General features: G+C 53.0%; 2 protein-coding genes across 2 annotated transcripts; one reads left to right on the top strand and one right to left on the bottom strand.

Annotated features, from left to right (window-relative positions):
• Positions 1 to 1,296: 1,296 nt before the first annotated feature.
• On the top strand, positions 1,297 to 11,419 carry HAP1 (huntingtin associated protein 1). Its single transcript, XM_027518424.1, is given in 13 exon segments — positions 1,297 to 2,887; positions 4,013 to 4,092; positions 4,412 to 4,600; positions 4,719 to 4,931; positions 5,303 to 5,383; positions 5,462 to 5,528; positions 6,811 to 6,941; positions 7,320 to 7,394; positions 7,677 to 7,832; positions 7,966 to 8,057; positions 8,350 to 8,388; positions 9,106 to 9,479; positions 10,720 to 11,419. Coding segments are annotated over 13 exon segments (1,992 nt in total). The 5' UTR covers positions 1,297 to 2,412; the 3' UTR covers positions 10,740 to 11,419.
• A 7,444-nt stretch (positions 11,420 to 18,863) lies between these two features.
• On the bottom strand, positions 18,864 to 19,810 carry GAST (gastrin). Its single transcript, XM_027519507.1, has 2 exons — positions 19,192 to 19,810; positions 18,864 to 19,049 (listed from the first exon to the last, which is right to left on the bottom strand). Exons 1-2 carry the CDS (start codon positions 19,400 to 19,402, stop codon positions 18,946 to 18,948), a joined length of 315 nt encoding a protein of 104 aa, XP_027375308.1. The 5' UTR covers positions 19,403 to 19,810; the 3' UTR covers positions 18,864 to 18,945.
• Positions 19,811 to 21,651: the final 1,841 nt, after the last annotated feature.

The raw sequence follows: 21,651 nt of genomic DNA, 5'->3' as shown, positions 1-21,651 counted from the left end.
AATGAATGAAAGCATGACAGCTTCCAAGAGTCAGGAGAAATCCTGCTTGGCCAAGTGGAGGCGATGACGGGGGATGGCAGAGGTGCAGATGGGTGAGATGGGAGCCCCAAACAGGGGTGAATGTGTTGCCAAAAAGTTGGACTCCTGTTGGCCAGGATGATAGTAAAACATGCAAGATTGGAATACTTTGGGTGACAAAGTAGGAGAGATGCCAGAAACTGATTTTCAGCACTCACCATAGAGGACAGGGAGTTTTCAGGGGGTAATGTGTGTCTGGGTATTATTACTTTAAAAGTAAGATTTTGTTTATTTATCGGCTGCACCGTGGGGCTTGTGGGATCTTAGTCCCCTGACCAGGGATTGAACCCATGACCTGGTAATAAAAGTGCTGAATCCTAACCACTGGACTGCCAGGGAATTCCTTAAAAGCAAGATTTTATTAAGACACAGGCAATGTTCATAAAAGCACTATTTACAATAGCCAAGACACGGAAACAAGCTAAATGTCCACCAACAGATGAATGGATAAAGAGGATGTGGTGTGTATATAATGGAATACTACTCAGCCAGAAAAATGAAAAATGCCATTTATAGCAACATAGATGGACCTAGAGATTATTACACTAAGTGAAGTCACACAGAAAGAGAAAATACCGTTGATATTACTCATATGCGGAATTCAAAATATGGCACTGCTGCCGCCGCCAAGTCGCTTCAGTCGTGTCCAACTCCGTGCGACCCCATAGACGGCAGCTCACCAGGCTCCCCCGTCCCTGGGATTCTCCAGGCAAGAACACTGGAGTGGGTTGCCATTTCCTTCTCCAATGCATGAAAGTGAAAAGTGAAAGTGGAGTCGCTCAGTCGTGTCCAGCTCTTCGAGACCCCGTGGACTGCAGCCTACCAGGCTCCTCCGTCCGTCCATGGGATTTTCCAGGCAAGAGTATGGAGTGGGGTGCCATTGCCTTCTCCGAAAATATGGCACGAATGAACCTATTTACGCAACAAAAACAGACTCACAGGCATAGACAACAGGCTTGTGGTTGCCAGGGGGAATGGGAGGGATGGAGTGGGACTCTCTGATCCTCCTTTCTGGGTTGCGTCTCTTGTTCCAGGTTGTGTCATAGACACCTGGCTCATGCTGTCAACACTAGGAGGCTCTGTCCCAGGCCCAGGCCTTGGGCACAGTCTCTGTCCTGGGCTCTGGCTTTGAGTGGTGGCTGTAGGAAAAGGGCTCCTTGAATAATCCTTAGCTTGGATAGGGGTGTGACTGAGAGGGGTGGGTTAGATTAGAGATGGATTCATATGGATGGGGGTGGGGTGGATGGGAGCATAGGATTACAATTTAGAACAGAGAATGAGGAGAGAATCAGGCATCAACAGAAGGAGGGCTGAAAAGGAGGCGGCACATGAGGGAAATTAACCAGGATTTGGTGACTGACAGTATTGAAGAGAAGGAAATTGGGGCACCAAGAATGATCCCGAGGCTTTAAAAGAATCAGTGATGTAGCCATCTTTTTTGGTCTGTAGGTTCCTTCAGTCCAATGGCACAGAAATGGCCTCTGAACTCCTCTGTTGCTCCACAGTTCATTCAGGGTTTACAGAGACCCCCACAGGGACCCGTCCTGCGCTGCGCTCTGAGGGACACGCTCCCTGTGCTGAGCGCAGGTCTTGTTTTGGAGACAGACACAGCGTGACCACTGCGGCCATCGCATAAAGGATGCTCCGGGGCCGAGGAGGACCGGGTCGGAGGAGTTTTTATGCGGAGACACCTAAGTGGGGTCTCCCGGAAGAATGGGTGTTTGCCAGAGTGGGCGAAGTCAATGAGGGCGGAGGTAAGGCACGAGGAGAGGCTATAAGACGACTTAAGAAATAAGAAAGAAGGTTGTCGAGCGGCTGGTGCACCGGGGGTGTTAGCGCCAGGATCAGAGTGTGACGCGCCAGACCTGGCAGCGCGTGGAGACCGTACTGGAGTTTGGATTTATCCCCCAATCAACGGGGGAAAGACTCAACTCAGAGATTAGCTCCCGGGAAGGCAGCCGAAAAGCCTCGGCTGGAGCGGAACTAGGGGCTGTCCCCCGGTTAAAGACCTCCAAGTCCGGGTACCCGAATCCCCGGCAAGCTGCGGCTTTGGGTAAAACCATTCTCCGGAGTCGGAGAGGGGAGAAAAGCCCAGTACTCGGAGCCGAAGTCCGCGGAAACAGCGGCAACATCCACTCGCCTCTTCTCCTCGCTCTTCTCTTACTTTTTGTGCTCTGGCCCGCCCCCATAAACTTGTCCCGCCGCGCATCCCCTCGCCCCGGGCACCACCATTTGCTCCTCGGCCGCCCCCTCCCGCGCGTGGTACGGCCCCGCGGGCGCACATCCAGACACAGGTTGTAAAGCCCCAGCTGCGCGAGTCAACAGGGACTCAACATGCGCCCTAAAGTGTTGGGGCCGGGTTCTGCCGGGCACCGGCTGGGACCTGGGGATCCCGCGGCAGTAGCCATAACTCCTCTATCCGCAACCAATCCGACTCTGGAGCCCTCTGCCGTGCCTGAACCTGCCTCTGCGCAAGCACCCGCGGCCGGACAGAGAGCAGGATCCGGTTCCACAGCCGTCTCGGGACCCTCAGCCGGGGCTCGCCGGGCCTCCGTGGCTGGATCGGAGGCTGGAACCCAGCGCGCATCCGCATTCTCGGCGGTCCAGGGGAATGCCCAGTCCGTACCCAACAACTGGGATGCGTCGCGGACTCGCTTCATATTCCAAGGGCCGCCCTTTGGTCCCCAAGCCACTGGCTTGGGGACTGGAAAGGTGACGAGCATCTTGAAGACACCGGCTGCCTACATCGGCCAGCGGCCTGGGGTGTCCGGCCCCGAGCGCGCCGCCTTTATTCGGGAGCTGGAGGAAGGTAAACTTGGTCCCCGGGCCCCCGGAGGAGGACCAGTCGGACTAGGGTAGCAGCAGGGAGGAGGAGGCCCCGTCGGATCCAGGCGCCCGCTGGCACTCAGTCCCACCCCTCCGCCCACCCTAGCGAAGTCACGGTCTGCGGCGCCTCTCGGGGCTCGTCTTCCCCGTATCCTTCCCCGCTTCTCTCGTTCCCAGACTTCCGTCGGTGGGTCGGGCCCCGGGGCCCCCTCTTCGCGCCTGTTGCTGCGGCAGACCTGCGCACTCTCAGTGCCCCCTCGCAAGGCTACCACAGTGCCAGGGGAGGGGCGGGGGGCTTCGGGTAGGCACTGCCGAGTGCCCTCGGAGCCTGCGCTGGTCCGTGGCGCCAGCGACCGGGAGGTGGGTGGACAGAGGGGGAGGTTTTGCCAACGCCGGGATCAAGATCCGGGTTCCCCCCACAAAACAATCTTGGGGGTGGGCGGAGCCTCAGACAGAATCTGCCTCTCCTCCTCGCTCCGGAGAAGTCTCCTCCTCCTCGCCTTGCGCAACAGGCATGAGTGACTGCGTCTGTTTTTGTGACCCGTGAGGCTCCAGTGAGCTGGCCAGGGCTGCCCCGTGGGTAAGGGATGTTGAGTCAGTCGGTGCTGAACTTCCGCTGGCCACCTCCAATCTCCTAGGTTCCAGGGACTGTAGGACTGTGATCACAGTACCTCACTTAGTATCTTTCCCCCAAGGGGGAAAAATTGAGTCTAGTTGGCCCTGGGAGCAGGGAAGGGAGTGCTGACTACGCGGGGTATGGAGAGGATATTGGCGGCAGAAAGGGAATTCCATCTTCATCCTGTTTGCTGACCCTTGATGTTGAGGGCAGAGCACAGTAAGGTGCGTGCGTGCTCAGTCGCTTCAGTCGTGTCCGACTCTTTGCGACCCTATGGACTGTAGCCTGCCAGGCTCCTCTGTCCATGGGATTCTCCAGGCATGAATACTGCAGTGGGTTGCCTTTCCCTTCTCCAGGGGATCTTCCCAGGTCCCTTGCATTGTAGGCGGATTCTTTATCGCTGAGCCACCAGGGAAGCCCCGAATGCTACGGTGCCGCCGGGTATTATATGCTCCCTTTTTTCCTGACTCGGCTGCCCACTTTTTCTTGCAGTGCTGTGTCCTGACCTACGTCCGCCCGTCAAGAAAATCACCCAAGAAGAGGTCAAAATGATGTTAAGTTTGCTGGAGGAGGTGCGTGTTGCCTGCCCTACCTGGGCCAGCCCCAGTCTCAGCCAGGCTCCAGTTTTCACTATGTCTGTATGGGTAGGCGTCTTCCTGCCTGGCTGTCTCTCTAGGGGCCAAGCTGGAGGTCCCTCTTGTGGAAGACAGGTAGATGTGGAATGTTCAGGCTAGAGAGCTCTTAGCACCATCCGGTCTGATCTCTTTTTCCATAGGGGGAATCTGGGTCAGGTCCCACAGTGGGTTCATGGTAAGCTCTTGTCTGGTTCCTTGGAGAACTAGGGGATGGAGGGGATTTCCCTGAGTGGCCTTGCTTCTCTTTGACCCCTAGCTTCTCCCACGTGTCTGGGAGACCCCAGCAGCCAGGAACCCTGTTCCCCAATGGATGGGGGTCCTTCTGTAGAGAGAGCGGGACCTGAACACGGCAGCCTGCATTGGCCAGTCCCTGGTGAAACAAAACAGTGTTCTGTTGGAGGAGAACAGCAAGCTGGAAGCCATGCTGGATTCAGCCAAGGAGGAGGTACCTGGGTGGGGAGGAGCAGGGAGGGGTGAATCTCAGGCCTGCTGCCAACCCACTGTGCCAGGGTCTGTGCCTGCCTCTGCCTGCACCTGACCCTGGGCTCCTCTTCCCCTGCCAGATTTTACATCTCAGACAGCAGGTGAACCTGCGGGATGACCTCCTTCAGCTGTACTCAGACTCTGATGAGGAGAAGGATGAAGATGAAGAAGAGGAAGAGGAAGAGGAGGAAGAGGAAGAGGAGGAAGAGGAGGAGGGGGACGAAGAAGAAGAGCAGAGGCCTGAGCATCCCTGTGAAGCCTCAGAGCTGTGAGTGTCCTGCCCTTTTTTTTTTGTTTCAGTTTTCCCCATGCCTCATGGCTTTCAGGATCTCAGTTCCCGGACCAGAGATTGAGCCTAGGCCACAGCAGTGAAAACGCCGCATCCTAACCGCTGGACCGCCAGGGAATTCCCCATGAGTGTCCGGCCTTTGCACCAGGGCGGTCCCTTCTCTGAGCTTCAGTTTCCTTGTTTGGAAACAGGAACGCCATGTATCTGCCAATGGGGTAGCTGGGGCTAATTGAGGCCACCACATCAGCCTGGGATTGGTGGGGGTAGGGGTAGGGGGTAGGGAAGCCCTGGGTGGGCTGGGACCTGGGTTCTCCAAGCCCTTGTACCCTGACTTCCGTCCCTCCCTCTGCTAGGACTCCTGTGACTGAGTCAGAGTCGCACCACTGCCCGTAGCTGGAGGCCCTGCAGGAGCAGCTGCGGCTACTGGAGGAGGAGAATGAGCAGCTTCGGGAGGAGGTGAGGATGGGGGGAGAGGGCGTGCTCCTGGGCAGAGGGTGTAGACTCCCCGGCCCCTTCCTTTCTCCCTCCCTCCAGGTCTCTCAACTTGACAACCTTGAGGAGGAGGAACAGATATTCATCCTGGATTGTGTGGAGCAGTTTTGTACGTGAACTTGTAACCTGGGGTAGGGGCTTGTCCCAAGGCGCAGAGGGAAGAACCCAGGACTTCAAGTCATAGCTCTGACACTTCCTAGCTGTGTGAGCTTGGACAAGTTCGTTGACCTCTCTGAACCTTCATCTTTAGAATGGGGCTTAGTCTTCTTGGCCCTGCTGACCTCTCCAGGGGTTACAGTTGAGAAAGTGCTTTGTGCAAACAGTTAAGAGCTATACAGGCACTCTGGGGCTCCCTTAAGCCTACCTCCTCTTGTTATTTGGGGAGGGTGAGGGAGGGGGCCATGAGCTGCCAGAGACCAGGCCCCCCATCCCCCCAGGCACTCTATTAGGCAGGGGCTGTGCCTGGACCATGTGGTTATGACGATGAGTGAGACATAGTGTTTGTCCCCAAGGAGTTCAGGCCTAGCTGGGGAGACAGAGACTTGAGGTGGCAACAGCTGAACAACAGCTGGAGTGAGGGTGCAGTTGCCCTCACCCCAAATCTGGCCTTCCTTCCCTCAGGTTCCCTGAATGACCCCCTGGTCCCAGGCCCCTGGAGTAGGAGTCCTCACATTCTGTTGCTTCTGCCTCGTAGGAAAGGCTCAAGTCTCCTTCCTCTTCCCCATCCCAGCTACCTCTAGCGCTGGCCACCTGTTACATGGTCTCTCTGCCTCCTTCCCTGCTCTTCCAGGCCCTTCTGCACACAGCCCAAAGGAGTTTTCTAAAGCCAGACTATTGGTCCTCTGCCTAAACCGCCCAAGTAACTCCCTATTGGCCAAAGGATAAACCCTACCCTCCCTACCCCAGCCCTAGTCATCTGGACGCTGCCCACTGCTCCAGCACTCTCTCCTGGTGTCCGGTGGTTCCCTCTGGGCCCCTCCACACTCTGCCTGGGCTCTGTTGCCACTTCTGCCTGGTGAGACCTCCTTGCCCTGTGGAGGTCCTAGCTCCATAGATCTTGCCAGGCTGGACTGGGTGCGGCGGCTGGGACCCTGGATGCACTCTTTACACTCGCTGCACCTTAGTTCATAATTTGCACTGTTGTGATTTGTTTTTCCCTCAGTCTCCACACTCGCCTTGAGCTCAGTGTGGGCTGGGGCCGGTCTTGCTGACTGCTTGCCCAGCACCCTGCTCTGTGTCAGTCAGTAAACGTTTATTGAAAAGAAGACCCGAGTGAGGGATGTTAAGCCCTGTGGAACCTTGGGTACCTGGAGGGGTGCAGGCAGACAGGGGCATCTGGGAGACTGAGGGCCCTGGGGAGCCAGCGCTGACCTTGCCCCACTCCTCCCCAGCTGAGGCCAGCCAGCAGATGGCCAAGCTGTCAGAGGTGCTGGCGCTCAGGATGGAGAACTATGAACAGCAGCAGAGGGAGGTCGCCCAGCTGCAGGGCCAGGTCACGAAGCTACAGCGGTGTTGCCGATCGGTGAGTCAGGACATATGCGGGGCTTCCTCCTCCTGTCACAGCCCCCTGGAATCCATGCCCCCTTCTCTCTGCCCCCACCCCAGGAGACTCAGCTCAGAGGCCTCTCTCTTGTGTCAGAGTCAGAGTTGGAGGAGACATCAGGGAGCCTCTCATCCTGTCCCCTTGTCTCAAGTCGGGGGCTGAGCCTAAAGAGAGACACAAGGTGTTCCCAGGAAACAGGCCACATGACTCCACCTTCTTTGGCCTTTTCCCATGTGACTTCTGTTTTAAAGAGCTGCTGACACTCACTGACGTGTCTGGGGAGACTTGCTGGCAGCAGGGGCTGCAGGGATGTGGGGAGACCTGGGGTGGGGGTTCACTGGCCTTAGGTCCTTCCAGTATGGGGCTGAGACTGAGAAGTTGCAGAAGCAGCTGGCTTAGGAGAAAGAAATCCAGGTGAAGCTCCAGGATGAGGTGAGGCTTCCCCTGAGCTCCCAGGACCCTTGGGTGGCTGCCTGAGTCTAACCAGCTCCTTGAACAGGGGCTGACGCTGTCCTTTCCACATACTCAGGCTCTGGCACAGGGCCTGGCAGGTAGCAGTTCAGTTGGGGCCTGAATGGAGTAGAGTCCAGGGGTCACACTGTGTCATTATATGGGTCTAGAGTCTGGGCCCGTTGCCTCTTTGCCCAGGCTTCCCGGCCCCTTTGGGAGAGAGTGGGCAAGGCGTCCAGGCTGGGTGTGCCTGGGTCCCATCAGAGCCTGTGGGCGGGTTCCCAGCTGCAGGACCTGCAGGAGAAGTACTCAGAGTGTGGGGACATGCTGATGGAAGCCCAGGAGAAGGTGAAGACCCTCCGCCAGCAGGCCCCGGCATCTGCTGGCTCTGTCACCCACTACACATACACTGTACCTCTGGTGAGGCCCCCGGCTCCTGCCTGTTACCTCTGTGCGCCCTGTGTCTATCTGCAGTCCCTTCCTGGGTCTGGAGGTGTGTGTGTGGGGTCTTCTGCTGAGACCTTCTGGTAATGTCCCCCATCTCTGTCCATAGGAGGCACTTCCTGATTTCCAGGAGACCCTGACTGAAGAGCTCAGAATGTCTATAAGGAGAATTATCTCAGACCCTGTGTTTTTTATGGAAAGGTACACACTGGGCCCCAGTCCCTTGGCTGCCCCACACTCACTCTTGCCTACCTGGTCAGCAGCAGCCTTTCTGGTAATGGGAGGGGTTTGCTCGATCAATCTTCTCCCCTGCCGTGGTGTCTTTCCTCCTGCCTCATCGGTCCCCGGCCCTTCCACTCAACACCAGTCCTGTGTCCACGTTCTGGGTCTGTCACTTCTCCCTGGGATTTTTCTGCACCGTGGGTCCCCAGGGATTTCACACTTTCAGCTTCCCATTGCCTTGGGACACCAAAGGCCCTTTTCTCTTTTGAAGGAATTATGAAGTGACTCCAGAGGAGACATCAGACCTGGGGTAAGCCGACCAGGGTCTCCCTCTTCACTTGCTCTCACTTTTAAGCATCCAGACAACCCCCTGCCACTGGCTTTGTGACCTGCAGCCCCGGAGAAGTTCTGGCTCTCGGGCTGACTGGGCTGAGATGTACTGGGAGGGATACTCTCTAACCCTTTGCCTTCAAATTTTGCCCCATGGGTGGCCCTCTGATTAGAGGCCTCTCCAAGCAGGTACTGAAGCCTTTGCTTCTCCCAACCAGTGCCTAAGAGGCAAATGGGTGCTGGCCTAGGAGCCAGGAATGCTGGGACTAAGTCCCAGCTTGAGCCCTTTACTGGCTGTGTGTCCTTGGACAAGTCACTTGACCTGTCTGAGCCTTACTAAAATGGATTTGTTCCTATGGCAACTAGACCTGGGATGGGTTATGAAAGTTGAATAATGAAGGAGTGGGGCAGAGGAGATGTTATTGCTAGTCTGTTCTATGAAGCAGAGTGAAGTTACTGGGGGAAGGTGGGGCTTGTGCAGTGTTGGTGACCGTTCTTCTTTTTGCCAGGGCCATGGGCTGGGTGTTTGAGGCCTTGAGACTTGTACCCAGCTGCCTCCTCCCCTGGCTGGGACAGAACTTGGGAGTAATCATCAGGTTGAGTGGGAGCCCTGGTGGCTGGAGCCCCGGGCTGCAGATGAAGGGAGAGGCTCTGGCTTAGAGCGGGTAGGAAAAGACTTTCCTGTCTGCCTGCCCAGATAGGAGCTTCGCTACAGAGAGGAGCGAGCACAGGAGCAGGGGCTCGAGGCTGGGGAGGGGCTGACGCCGACCGAGGATTTTGTGCCTGTGGAAGAGTTGGTGCCTGAGGAGCAGCTGGGGGTCATAGAAGAGGCAGTGCCAGCTGAGGAGAGGGTAACAGAAGAGGAGGAACTGGTGTCTGAGGAAGCGGAGGCCTGGGAGGACCTAGAGCCGGAGGTGGATGAAACAACTCAGATGAACGTGGTGACCTCAGCCCTGGAGGCCAGCGGCTTGGGCCCCTTGCGCCTGGACATAAAGTATGTCCTCCAGCAGCTGGCCAACTGGCAGGATGCCCGTTTCAGGCAGCAGCTGAGGCAGAAAATGCTCCAGAAAGGTGAGTGTTCCCGTGGGGGCCTCCCTCTGGCCAGCCTGACAAGCTGCAGATCATCAAGCTGATGAAAGGTGAGGGTAGGTGAGCCCTTCAAAGGCTCACTTACCCTAGCCCAGGCCCACCTAGCATGCTGATTTGCATGGACTTTGCATATTATTTACATAGATCCCTCAGATCTCCAGCAGTGGGAACTGTGGCCCTGATGCTTATTTTCATGGTATTTGCATAGGATTCTAGTTCTCCACCCTCTGGTCCTGGGGGCTGGGCTGGGAGTCAGGGCTTGGGCTGCAGCCTCCCGCTGTGCCTCAGCTTCCTGTCTCTGCCTGTCCCCTTCCCCTGTACTCCACCCTACCTCCCCGATTCCCAAGGCCCCCCAACCCTGCAGCAGTGGCAGCAGCAGGCCAAAACAAACATGGGGGCTGGGATTCTGGAACCCGGGGTGCCAAACCAGGACTTACGGAGGCTGGAGGAGGAAATGGCCAACCATACTCCGAAAGCCTGGGAGGAAGGGGGCCCTTCTTGGACCCCCCAGGCAATTGGGATTAAGGCCTCTGCCAGCAAGGGCCACAGTCGGAATGATCCCCTGGCTGAGTCTGAAGGTGCGCCAGGGTCTCCTACAAGGTGGGTCCAGTAAGGGTCTCCTCTCCCCAGCTGGAAGCCCCAGAGGTTGGTGTGGCATTTACTGAGCACAGGCCATGTCCTGGGCCGTGAGAACCCTGCCTTGAGGAGCTCATGGAAATAATCAAAGATGATTTAGTGACTAAATTACCTTCTTTAATCCTCACACCCCTGTAGGTAGTATTATCCCCATTTGGTGAGAAACTGAGGTTCAGAGAGCAGAGTGATTTGTTCGAGGTCACTGAAGCTCTTTTCTTCACTGCTATGCCATAATGCCTCCCCTTACCCATCCCTCCTCTCTGACCTGGTCTCTGTGCCTTCTTGGCCTGCTGGGTCTGCTGTGAAGTTTATAACCTGTTGGCAGCCTCATCATTCTATCTGGACTGCCCTGACTCGGATGGCCCTTTGCTCACTGCTGGGTGGCCTCATCAGGGTTGGCCCGTACGGTTGTGCAGGTTGTACACTGAATGGTGACCACTATGGCTGGGCAGTGGACAGCCTGCATAACTATCAACGGCTTCTGTCTCTTTCTGATGTAGCTGAGCAGGTCCAGCCCCTGCGTGCTGCCCAGGCCAAGCCTGTGGTCCTCAGGCCTCCAGTTCACATCCACTCCCTTCTCTTCCAGGCTTTGCTGTTCCCCAGTAGCCTGCAGAGGCCCCACAGACTGCCTGAGGCCCTTCCTTCTGCTGCCTGGCCAAGCCCCACTCTCCCCAGACGCCCCTTCCCATGCTCCAAAGCAGGACCCCTGATCTGTCACTAGCTCACCCCAGACAAGCCTGGACTGGAACTTGAGGGCCCAAGCCTCAAGCCTCTTCTGGGAGAGGCTGAAGGAACCCCGGCCCTTGTTCTGCAGCTGGTGCAAAAGCTGTGGCTGCTGGACCTGGGGCACGTGGTGGCTCTGGGGGTGAAGAAGCCCAGGGGGAGGCCCCACCAGCTACCAGACCCAGCTGGATCTCCTGTTCTTGGCTCTTTCTTCCCAGTTCCCACTCTTTGTAACCGGAAGTGTCTGTCTGTGTGGGTGAGGACTCCCTCTGCCTGGTGGGGGCCTCCCCTCCCCATCTCCTCTCCTCCCACCTGTGACCTGTGAGTATCCAGGCCCCCTCCCAAGGCCCTGTCACCCACCCACATCTTCTCCTCAGTGCTCCTTGTTTCCTTGTTCTAGGTTTTTTCCCTCTCCCCCTCTTTACTTTTAGTCAGTGGAGTCAGGGCCCAGGACCCCACTGCTGTCTGCCCTGATTCCCACAGTGCTTCTCCCGCTCCTGTTGCTTGTCAGTCTGTATGTGTACTGGTACAGGAAATAAAGGACCTGTGTGCTGCCTGGCCCAGCCTCTGCCGTCTTTCTCAGGGAGTGCACATGCGTGTGTGTGTGTGTGCATGTGCATGCGTGTGTGTGGATGTGCATGCATGTGCATGTGTGTGTTCATGTGTGCATGCACTTTGGTGGGGCAAAGCTGTGGAGAGAGGATGGGCTCTAGTGTTGAATGATGTGCTGGGGGCTTTGATTAAATACATAATTATAGCCACAAATCCTCTGGTGTGGGTGATATGATAAATGATCGTCAGGTGATGAAGCTGACGTCCAGGCAGGTAAAGTTACCCTCCCAAGGGTCAAACAGGGCCTTTGCTGGTGGCTCAGTGGTAAAGAATCTGCCTGCCAGGGTGGGAGACACAGGTTTGATCCCTGATCTGGGAAAATCTCACATGCTGAGGGGCAGCTAAGCCTGTGCACCACAGCTGTTGAGCCTGTGCTCTAGAGCCTGGGAGCTGCAACGACTGAAGCCCATGTGCCCTAGTGCTCTGCAATCGGAGAAACCTGTGCACCATAAGCAGAGAGTAGCCCCTGATCGCCACAACTAGAGAGAAGCCTGCGTAGCAGCGAGGACTCAGCACAGCCAAAGATAAATAAAAATTAAAAAGAGTTCAACTGCTGCTTGTAGAACTTTGAATGCAAGCCCTTGGGTCATCAGAGCCCGAGTTAGACGCCCTCCTTCCCTGATCCCTTCTGCTCCTGGGATCCTGCCCTGGTACCCAGCTGCGAAGGGTGAAGCAAGGAGAGTCACCTCTGTCTTAGGTAGAGGTCCCCCAGAATGGCATGTGAAAACGAGTCGTTTCTTCCATTAAAGAAGGCTGTTAGGCTGATTCTTGCCAGGGCAGGATTCTTAAACTTGGACTGATTCTTGCCAAGGCAGGATTCTCAAACATGGAAGCAGAGAGAGGCAGAAAACAAGGTGAAGTCAGAGTCCCAGAAATTTGGTAACGAGTCTGGCTTGAAATGTTCAATTTCCAGTTTAGAGTTTATCATTTCAGAAAGCAACAGCTCAGTTCTCAGAAAGGTTTAATCATGTTCTCATTTTTGGTGAAGGTGTTTCCAGAGCATTGATAATAAGGATTTTAATCATGAAGAAAAAAAACAAGTTGTTTATTTAGAAGATGATCCCAGGAAGCCCTCTTGGGGCAGAGTAGGAAATTGAGAACAGAAGGGAGCTAACGATCGTACTTACTTGGTGGTCCAGGGATTAAGACTCCAAACTTCCACTGCAGGGGGCATGGGTTCGAGCCCTGTTTTGGGAACCAAAATCACACTGGCTGTGCAGTGCTGCCAAAAAAAATGGAGGCTCAGTCATACTGGGGAACCCTGGAGGAAGAGCAGCCTGTTGCAGCCTTGAGTGTCATCTGTGGACCAGCATCATGAACATCTCCTGGAAGTTAATCAGAAATGCAGAATCTCGGGTCACACCCCATGCCTATATTGTCAGAATCTGCATGTTGACGAGGTCCCCAGGTAATGCACATGCATATTAAAGTTGGAAACACGGATCTAGAACCCATTTCAGTTATCCCATCCTAGGGGCATGGAAACTATGGCAGGCATCCGCCAAGACTCAGTCATCATTGGCTGAGGGCTGCTCCTGGGGGCATTAACTCGCTGGTGCTCTGGTCTCTCAGCACATGTGCTGGGGAAAAGCCCTCTGGCAAAGACTAGCTGTGTTTGTCATGGACCATGGTCAGCGTGTGCTAGAATGGCAAGTGCTGAGGGTGCAGGTGCGTCACTGACAGGGTCTGCTACAGTCCAGATCTTGTGCCTCTCAGATGCGCTCAAGCCCCATGTGGAGTTCACTCTGGCCTGGCAATGCTTGTTTAAGATGGTGGCTGATCACAGTATCTTATAAAGAAGAATTACATCTGGAAGATGAGTGGTATAAGCTGTGGTCCCCAGTGCTGCAATTGATCCCGAATCCCTAAATGATATTTCTCATCTCCTTCCTCTACCACCCTTCTCCTTTGGCCGGCACTTCAGCTAGTCCAGGTTGCTTTCCTGGTTGAAGTAATCTACATCTTCATTCCTGAGAGGTCTGAACACTAGGTCATTGGCCCTGGACAGGCTATTGTTGGAGCAACTGCATGTTTATGGTTCTCACCAGGCAGGAAGCCCCAAGACACAGCTCAGTGAATCCCCCTGAGAGCCAGACCCTAAATACTCCTTCCTGCATCCAGCCTCCAGTGTACATCCCCAAGTTAGTGCCTTAATGGCACCTTTAATTCCAACCTTTTGGAAGTTCCTTAAAAAGCTAAAAATAGAGTTGCCATATGATTCAGCAATCCCACTCCTGGGCATGTATCAAGAGAAAACTCTAATTTGGAAAGATACATGCTGTGTTCATAGCTGCACTATTTACAACAGCCAAGACAGGGAAGCAACCTAAATGTCCATCAACTAATGAAAGAATAAAGAATATGTGATACGCATATACAATAGACTAGTACTCAGCCATCAAAAGGAATGAAACAATGCCATTTGCAACAACGTGGACGAGTCCTAGAGATTATTAAGTGAAAGAAGTCAGAAAGAGAAAATCAAATACCACGTGATATCACTTCATGTGGAATCTAAAATATGGCACAAGTGAACCTATCTACAAGATAGAAACAGACTCACAGACGCAGAAAACAGACTCATGGGGGATTCCCAGTGGTCAGGACTCAGCGCTCTCAGTGCCATGTCCCAGGTTTGATCCCTGATCACAAGCCCCACAAGGCAAAGTAGTATCTCTGCTTTTCAATATGCTATCTAGGTTGGTCATAACTTTCCTTCAAAGTGAGGCCCAAATAAATAAATCCCCTACCTCATTAAAAAAAAAAAAACACAAACAACTTACGGTTATCAAAGGGGAAAAGGGTTGGGATAAATTAGGAGTTTGGGCCTAGCAGATACACACTGTCTGTGTGTGTGTGTGTGTGCTCAGTGATGTCCAACTCTTTGCAACCCCATGGCCCATGCCTGCCAGGCTCTTCTGCCCATGGAATTTCCTAGGCAAGAATACTGGGGTGTGTTGTCATTTCCCTTATTCTAGGAGATCTTCCCGACCCAGGGATGGAACCCATGTCTCTTGTGTCTCCTGCATTGGCAGGTGGCTTCTTTACCAGTGTGCCATCTACTATATAAAACATATATAAACAACAAGGGCCTGGATAGCACAGAGAAGTATATTCAATCAGTTCAGTTCAGTTCAGTCACTCAGTCGTGTCTGACTCTTTGCGATCCCATGAATTGCAGTATGCCAGGCCTCCCTGTCCATCACCAACTCCCGGAGTTCGCCCAAACTCATGTGCATTGAGTCGGTGATGCCATCCATCCATCATCCTCTGTCGTCCCCTTCTCCTCCTGCCCCCAATCCCTCCCAGCATCAGAGTCTTTTCCAATGAGTCAACTCTTCACATGAGGTGGCCAAAGTATTGGAGTCTCAGCCTCAGCATCAGTCCTTCCAATGAACATCCAGGATTGGTCTCCTTTAGGATGGACTGGTTGGATCTTCTTGCAGTCCAAGGGACTCTCAAGAGTCTTCTCCAGCACCACAGTTCAAAAGCATCAATTCTATGGCACTCAGCTTTCTTCACAGTCCAACTCTCTTATCCATACATGACCACTGAAAAACCATAGCCTTGACTAGACGGACCTTTGTTGGCAAAGTAGTATCTCTGCTTTTCAATATGCTATCTAGGTTGGTCATAACTTTCCTTCAAAGGAGTAAGCATCTTTTAATTTCATGGCTGCAATCACCATCTGCAGTGATTTTGGAGCCCCCCAAAATAAAGTCTGACACTGTTTCCACTGTTTCCCCATCTATTTCCTATGAAGTAATGGGACCAGATGCCACGATCTTAGTTTTTTGAATGTTGAGCTTGAAGCCAACTTTTTCACTCTCCTCTTTCACCTTCATCAAGAGGCTTTTTAGTTCCTCTTCACTTTCTGCTGTAAGGGTGGTGTCATCTGCATATCTGAGGTTATTGATATTTCTCTCGGCAATCTTGATTCCAGCTTGTGCTTCTTCCAGCCCAGCGTTTCTCATGATGTACTCTGCATATAAGTTAAACTGAAACTGAATTTGCTCAGTCGTGTCCGACTCTTTGTGACCCCATGGACTGTAGCCCACCAGGCTCCTCCATCCATGGAATTTTCTAGGCAAGAGTACTGGAGTGGGTTGCCATTTCCTTCTCCAGGGGATCTTCCTGACCCGGGGATCGAACCCTGGTCTCCCGCATTGCAGGCAGACGCTTTACCATCTGGGCCACCAGGGAATCCCGCATATAAGTTAAATGTCTTGTAATAAACCACAATGGAAAAGGATATGTGTACATGTGTATAATTGAATAATTTTGCTGTACACTAGAAGTGAACACAACAGTATCAATAAACAATACTTCAATTAAATAAAAAAGTAAAAGAATCTTGAAATCCAGGTTTCCAGGAATTCTCTGGGCTGGAAGAAGTACCTCTATCTTGTCAAACGGGAGCAGCTTACCTTTACCTGGAGAGTGCAAAGGCTTCCTTGAGGCTGATGCCTCCTATGATGATGCTTCTTGAGTTTTGCATCTGCCTCCCTTAAGGGCTTCTAAATCAAAAGCAACGTCAGGTCCTAGAATGTGGACAAGTACTGCCCCACATAACAGAAGAAAGGGATTGTTCACCCCCAAATGCTGCAGAAGCTAAATAAACTGAATAGTATGTAGCAGCAGGAACCAGGACAACATACATGGAGTGGATTGTTGAGGTTGGTAGAACTAGGAGGATGAACTCCAGAATGGTAGAATGATTGGCTAGGGGAGTGTGAAAATGTTAGTTGCTCAATCGTGTCTGACTCTTTGTGACCCCGTGGACTGTAGCCTGCCAGGTTCCTCTGTCCATGGGATTTCCCAGGCAAGAATACTGGAGTAGGTTGCCATTTTCTTCTCCAGGGGACCTTCCCAACCCAGGGATCATAACCCAGTCTCCTGAATTACAGGCAGATTCTTTACCATCTGACCCACCAGGGGAAAGTTTATTTTACTTTATTTTGGCTGTGCCATGTGGCTTGTGGGATCTTAGTGCCCCCACCAGGGATCAGACCTGGACCACAGCAGTGAAAGCACCATGTCTTGACCACTGGATCACCAGGGGATTCCCAGGGGAGAGTTTATCGATATAAGCATCAAGGGTGCTCTCTTATGACTCAGGATTTAATTTCCTGGCAAAGGCACTTGAAGCCTAATGCCTTACTGGGAATGACTCCGTGAAGCTCAGACAAAACAACAGTCTAAAGCAATTGAGCTGAAGACTCCTGAATTGCCTCAGCAGAGTATTGAGGAAGGAGTCAAAAGGCTCAGAGAGGCAGGCTCACTAGAATGGAGTTGTGATGTAAGATGAGAAAACCCACAGATGATTGTGGACGTTTCAGGAGTTATGAGCACACCACTTAACACAGCAATGGAGTCTGACTGCTGCAGGACCCAATCTCAGAATCCCATCACAAGGGTTTGCTTCCTACAACTCCCCTAGTACCCACTGTCTTGGGATGAGTCCCCCCGGATGCAGACTGGGAGATAAGGATTTGAGAGCAAGTATTTATTTGAGTGGTCATCTCAAGAAACACCAGGAGCAGCCTGAGGATATGAGACAGGGAAGGGAAGGGAAGGAGCCAAGAAAGGACACTGCTGATCAGGTTACTGTTACGGGTAACTGGGGCTGAGTCCTGCTGAGGATCTCTGCAAGACAGAGTAGCATACATTTCAGAATTAACCACCCCAGAGGTGAGGGAGCTGGGGCATTTCTTTTTAAAGATTTTTTTTTTTGATGTGGACCATTTTTGAAGTCTTTATTGAATTTGTTACAATATTGCCTCTGTTTTGGTTTCTTGGCCACAAGGCATGTGGGATCCTAGCTCCCCTACCAGGGACTGAGCCTGTAACCTTACACAGGAAGGTGAAGTCTTAACCACTGGACTGTCAGTGAAGTACCAGAGGTGGGGTATTTATCCTCCAACTTTCGATCTGTCATTGACTGAGAGATGCTTCCAGAGGCATTAACTCCCCAGAATTTCCAGGCTGCTTTACATTGCCAAAACCCTCAGGTGGAGAGTGGCAAGTGCCTATGGCAGGATGCTGTGACAGGCATAAGAGCAGTAAGGGAATATGGGTGAGATGCCAAGTGTGTGTGCCAGCACTTGCCTATCCATGTGATAAATATTTATGGGGTACCTCCTGTTCTGGCACTGGGATACAGCAGGGAAGAAGGACATATGGTACCCACTCTTACAGAGTTTCCCTTCTAACTGAGGAGGCAGACAATAAACTGGAAACAAAACAACTACAGATTGTGAAATGCGCTCCGCAGACAATACTACGCTATGATGAGCGACTACTGGAGGCTGCGTGTGAAGGGTGAGGAGCAGAAAGGGCAAGCCTCTCGGGAAAAGGCCTTTCAACCAAGACCCAGGAGAAAGAGAGGAGCCAGGCATGTTCATGCCCAGGGAAAAGCATTCCAGGCACAGGGAACAACGAGAACAAAGGTTCGGAGCAGGAGAGAGCATGGTGTGTTTGAGTGGCAGAAAGGAAGAGGCGGGAGGAAGGCAATTTGGCATCCATGAGGGGGATGAAGACCGCAGGGCTAGATCTGAATGCTTTGCCAAGGAGCCTAGGTTTCTTTTTTTGGCTGGACCACTCAGGATCTTAGTCCCCCAACCCAGGATTGAATTTGTGTCCCCTGCACCAAGGCAATGGCACCCCACTCCAGCACTCTTGCCTGGAAAATCCCATGGACAGAGGAGCCTGGTGGGCCGAAGTCCATGGGGTCGCTAAGAGTCGGACACGACTCAGCGACTTCACTTTCACTTTTCACTTTCATGCATTGGAGAAGGAAATGGCAACCCACTCCAGTGTTCTTGCCTGGAGAATCCCAGGGACGGGGGAGCCTGGTGGGCTGCTGTCTATGGGGTCGCACAGAGTCAGACACGACTGAAGCGACTTAGCAGCAGCAGCAGCAGCAGCAGCAGTGGAAGCACAGAGTCTTAACCACAGGACTGCCGGGGAAGTCCCAACGAGCCTAGGTTGTATTCTAATTGCAATGGGAAGCGCTGGAGGGTTGACTGGAGTGGCGTGATTTGATTTCTCTTTTAGAAAAGCTCACTCTGGTTGTGACACTGCTGTCTATTCTCCCAAACACAATATAGAGTGTTTTTTTTTGTTGTTTGTTTTTGGGCTGCATGGCCTGTGGGATCATAGTTCCACAACCGGGGATTGAACCCACATCTCCCTTGCACTGGAAATGCAGAGTCTTAACCACTGGACCACCAGGGAAGTCCCCACACTACAGAGTCTTGTTCCATGTTAGGCTCTGGGGACACGGAGGAGATGTAGCCATGGTCTCTGCCCCTGGAGTAGTACTCAACCCTCCTTCCCAGCTCAGCCCTGCCCCAACCTGCATCCCCGGCCCTGTGACACTTGACACAACTTGATCCATTGGAAGCTAGTTTATTTTGATGTGTGTTTCATGGGGCTGGGCTGGGCTGGGAGGTGACTGGGCTCCAAAGCTTGGTTCTCAGGGATGTTGGTCCCCTTCCTCAGCACTGCGGCGGCCGAAGTCCATCCATCCATATGCTGCTTCCTCTTCCTCCACCCATGGCCCCTGCTTCTTGGACAGGTCTGAGGGTCAGAGGTGGGAGAGGAGGTGATGATGGGGGAAAGGACATCAAGGCTCTGGAGACCGTGGCCAGGGCCAGCCTGGGGCACCTTGGCCAAACCAGGCAGGGAAAGGCAAGCAGGGACGGTTGTCAGCAGCTCCTACCTGCGACCATGTGTGGCGGATCCTGAAGCCCCAGCTGCCTCCGGGGGTGCGAGGCTGGGCCCAGCCGGTTCATCCTGAGCGGCTCCTGGCCCCTATTGGCCCCTGGAGCGACGGGCGCGTCTTGCAGGTGGGAGTGGGGCTTCCAAGAAGCTTCGCAGAAGGCGGCCAGAGCCAGCACCAAGATCAGCACATGTGCACACAGTCGCTGCATCTTGTCTGCAAAGGAGAGAGGGACTGAGCTTAAAGGTGGGGTTGTCCAGGCACCCAGAGGCAGGATGGACCCTCCTCCCTGCTGACAGGTCGGCAATTCTGCATGGGCTTGTGCACTGTTCCTCCTGGTCCTACCATCTCCCCATCTGATCCTCCAATCTCAAGCTTTGCCTTTTTTAAAGGCAAGGAATTTATAACTCAGAGCAAGGCTTTCCAAACTGTTTTGTAGAATTTGAGGCCATGTGAGTGGCTCTATAAGGTTTAAGTCTTGCGATTTAAGTGAACTTTTAAATAGTAATATGGAGGGGATGCACGCAGCATCTCTTTGAAGCCCACAGCAACTTTACCGCATGGTGGGGGTCACACTGTGGTAGGGAAGTTTCTCCTGCCGTTTTCACTTAACTAAGGACTATCCTCTGATTCTTTTCAGGTGATGCTAGTGGTAAAGATCTCGCCTGCCAATGCAGGAGACATAAGAGACACGGGTTTGATCCCTGGGTCAGGAAGATCCCCTGGAAGAGGACACAGCTACCCACGCCAGTATTTTTGCCTGGAGAACTCCCATGGTCAGAGGAGCCTGGTGGGCTACAGTCCATGGGGTCGCAAAAAGTTGGACATGACCAAAGTGACTTAGCATGCTCGTCTCCTCTGATTACAATCTACCAGTTGAAAAAAAAAGACCCTGAAACCATCACCATTTGTAGCTCTGTATCAAGGTGAGCCAAGTTTGGGAAAACCAGAATACAAAAATAAAATGGATGCTCAAACAAATCTAAAATTCTATTCTGAGGATTCAACAGTTTCATGTTCTTTCAGCCTCATTGTTCTGATTGGCTTTATTGAAAGCAAATGATACAAATATTGCCTTCAAAGAACACATTTGTATACATGAAATAGTTCTTTCATCTGTTTTCTCTGTTAAATTTCCTTTGGGAGAGAAAGGGTTCTTCTGCTAAAGAAACAAAGTTGAAAAATCCATGCTCTAGAGCACTGCTGTCCAATATGGCAGCCTCCAGGCACACGTGGCTCTTTACATTTAAATTAATGCAACATTAAAAATTCCTTGGGACTCCCCTGGTGGTCCAGTGGCTATAACTGAGTTCACAATGCACTGGGCCCAAGTTTGATCCCTGGTCAGGGAACTAGATCTCACATCCTGAGACTAAAAGTTCGCATGCCTCAACTAAGACCGGGGGCAGTCAAATAAATAAATGAAAATAAATATTAAAAAAATTCCTCCCTCACACATTAGCCATATTGCTAGTGCACATGTGGCTGGCCAGTACTGTACCTCACAGTGAGGCTATGGAACATTACCACCGTCATGGAAAGTTCCATGAGGCAGTGCTGGTCTATGAAAGAGCTTGAGATGAGTTCCACTTCCAATCCTGTCCAATTTGTATGACTTTGGGCAAGTCACGTCTCCTTCTGGGCCTCAGTTTTCTTACCTGAGAGATGGAAGGATAGCCTTCATCCTAACCCCTCAGGGCTGGAGTGAGCATGGAGTCAGAGAGTCAGGGCAGGGCCCTGGCTGAGGGAGTAGGGCAGCTCAAAGGCAAGGGTTGGGATGCCAGGGTGGATCCTAGAGCTGAGACCTAACCCAGCTCTGGGCTAAAGGAAGGGTCCCAGCCCTGGAGACACTGAGACGTGAGCCTGGTAACTTGATGAGGGCAGGGGTCCCATCAACCCTCGTCCCAGCCTCTCCCCACCCTTCCTGGGTGCTCTCACCTGTGGAGCTGGGAGGTGGGTGACGCTGCTGTTGGCCTGGAGCCTCACTCCTCTGCTCTGCTGGGTGTTCCAGCCCTGACTTATAAACCCTCAAGGCCCCTCCCAAACTCTCCTCCCCAAGGAGGGGAGGCTCCCCACTGCAGAGCAATGAGGGTGGGCACAGGTACCTTACCCCCGCCCCACCCTGTCCTCAATCGTCATCCGGATGTGGGGGAAGAGAAGGGGAGCTGACCTTCACGGTGAGGGGAAGGAGCAGGATGGGGGCAAGTTTTTCAGTTGGACATGAGGGCAGGTGGGAGACAGACACCCTGGGGTCAGGGGTAGAGTCCCCTGCCGTGTCCTTAAGGTCAGACACCTGCTGATCATCCCTTGGACCACATCCCATTTGGATGAACCAAATGACCTTAGATTCAGAGAAATTGTGTTTCACGACAGGCTGATGTTTGAAGAACAGGGAGTGTGTGAGTGTGGAGTGAGGTATTGATCCCCTGTCCCCTCTGTCAGGCTCTGCAAACAGATGTG

Source organism: Bos indicus x Bos taurus, chromosome 19, assembly GCF_003369695.1.
Source record: "Bos indicus x Bos taurus breed Angus x Brahman F1 hybrid chromosome 19, Bos_hybrid_MaternalHap_v2.0, whole genome shotgun sequence".
Taxonomy (NCBI): Eukaryota; Metazoa; Chordata; class Mammalia; order Artiodactyla; family Bovidae; genus Bos; species Bos indicus x Bos taurus.
Note: the sequence above shows the minus strand (reverse complement) of the source record. Positions and strands in the feature narration are given on the sequence as shown.

Coding starts and splice junctions, on each gene's coding strand:
- GAST (XM_027519507.1), bottom strand. CDS start 19,402: ATGCAGCGACTGTGTGCACATGTGCTGATCTTGGTGCTGGCTCTGGCC. Junction 19,050..19,191: donor TCCGCCACACATGGTCGCAG/GTAGGAGCTGCT, acceptor TCTGACCCTCAG/ACCTGTCCAAGAAGCAGGGG.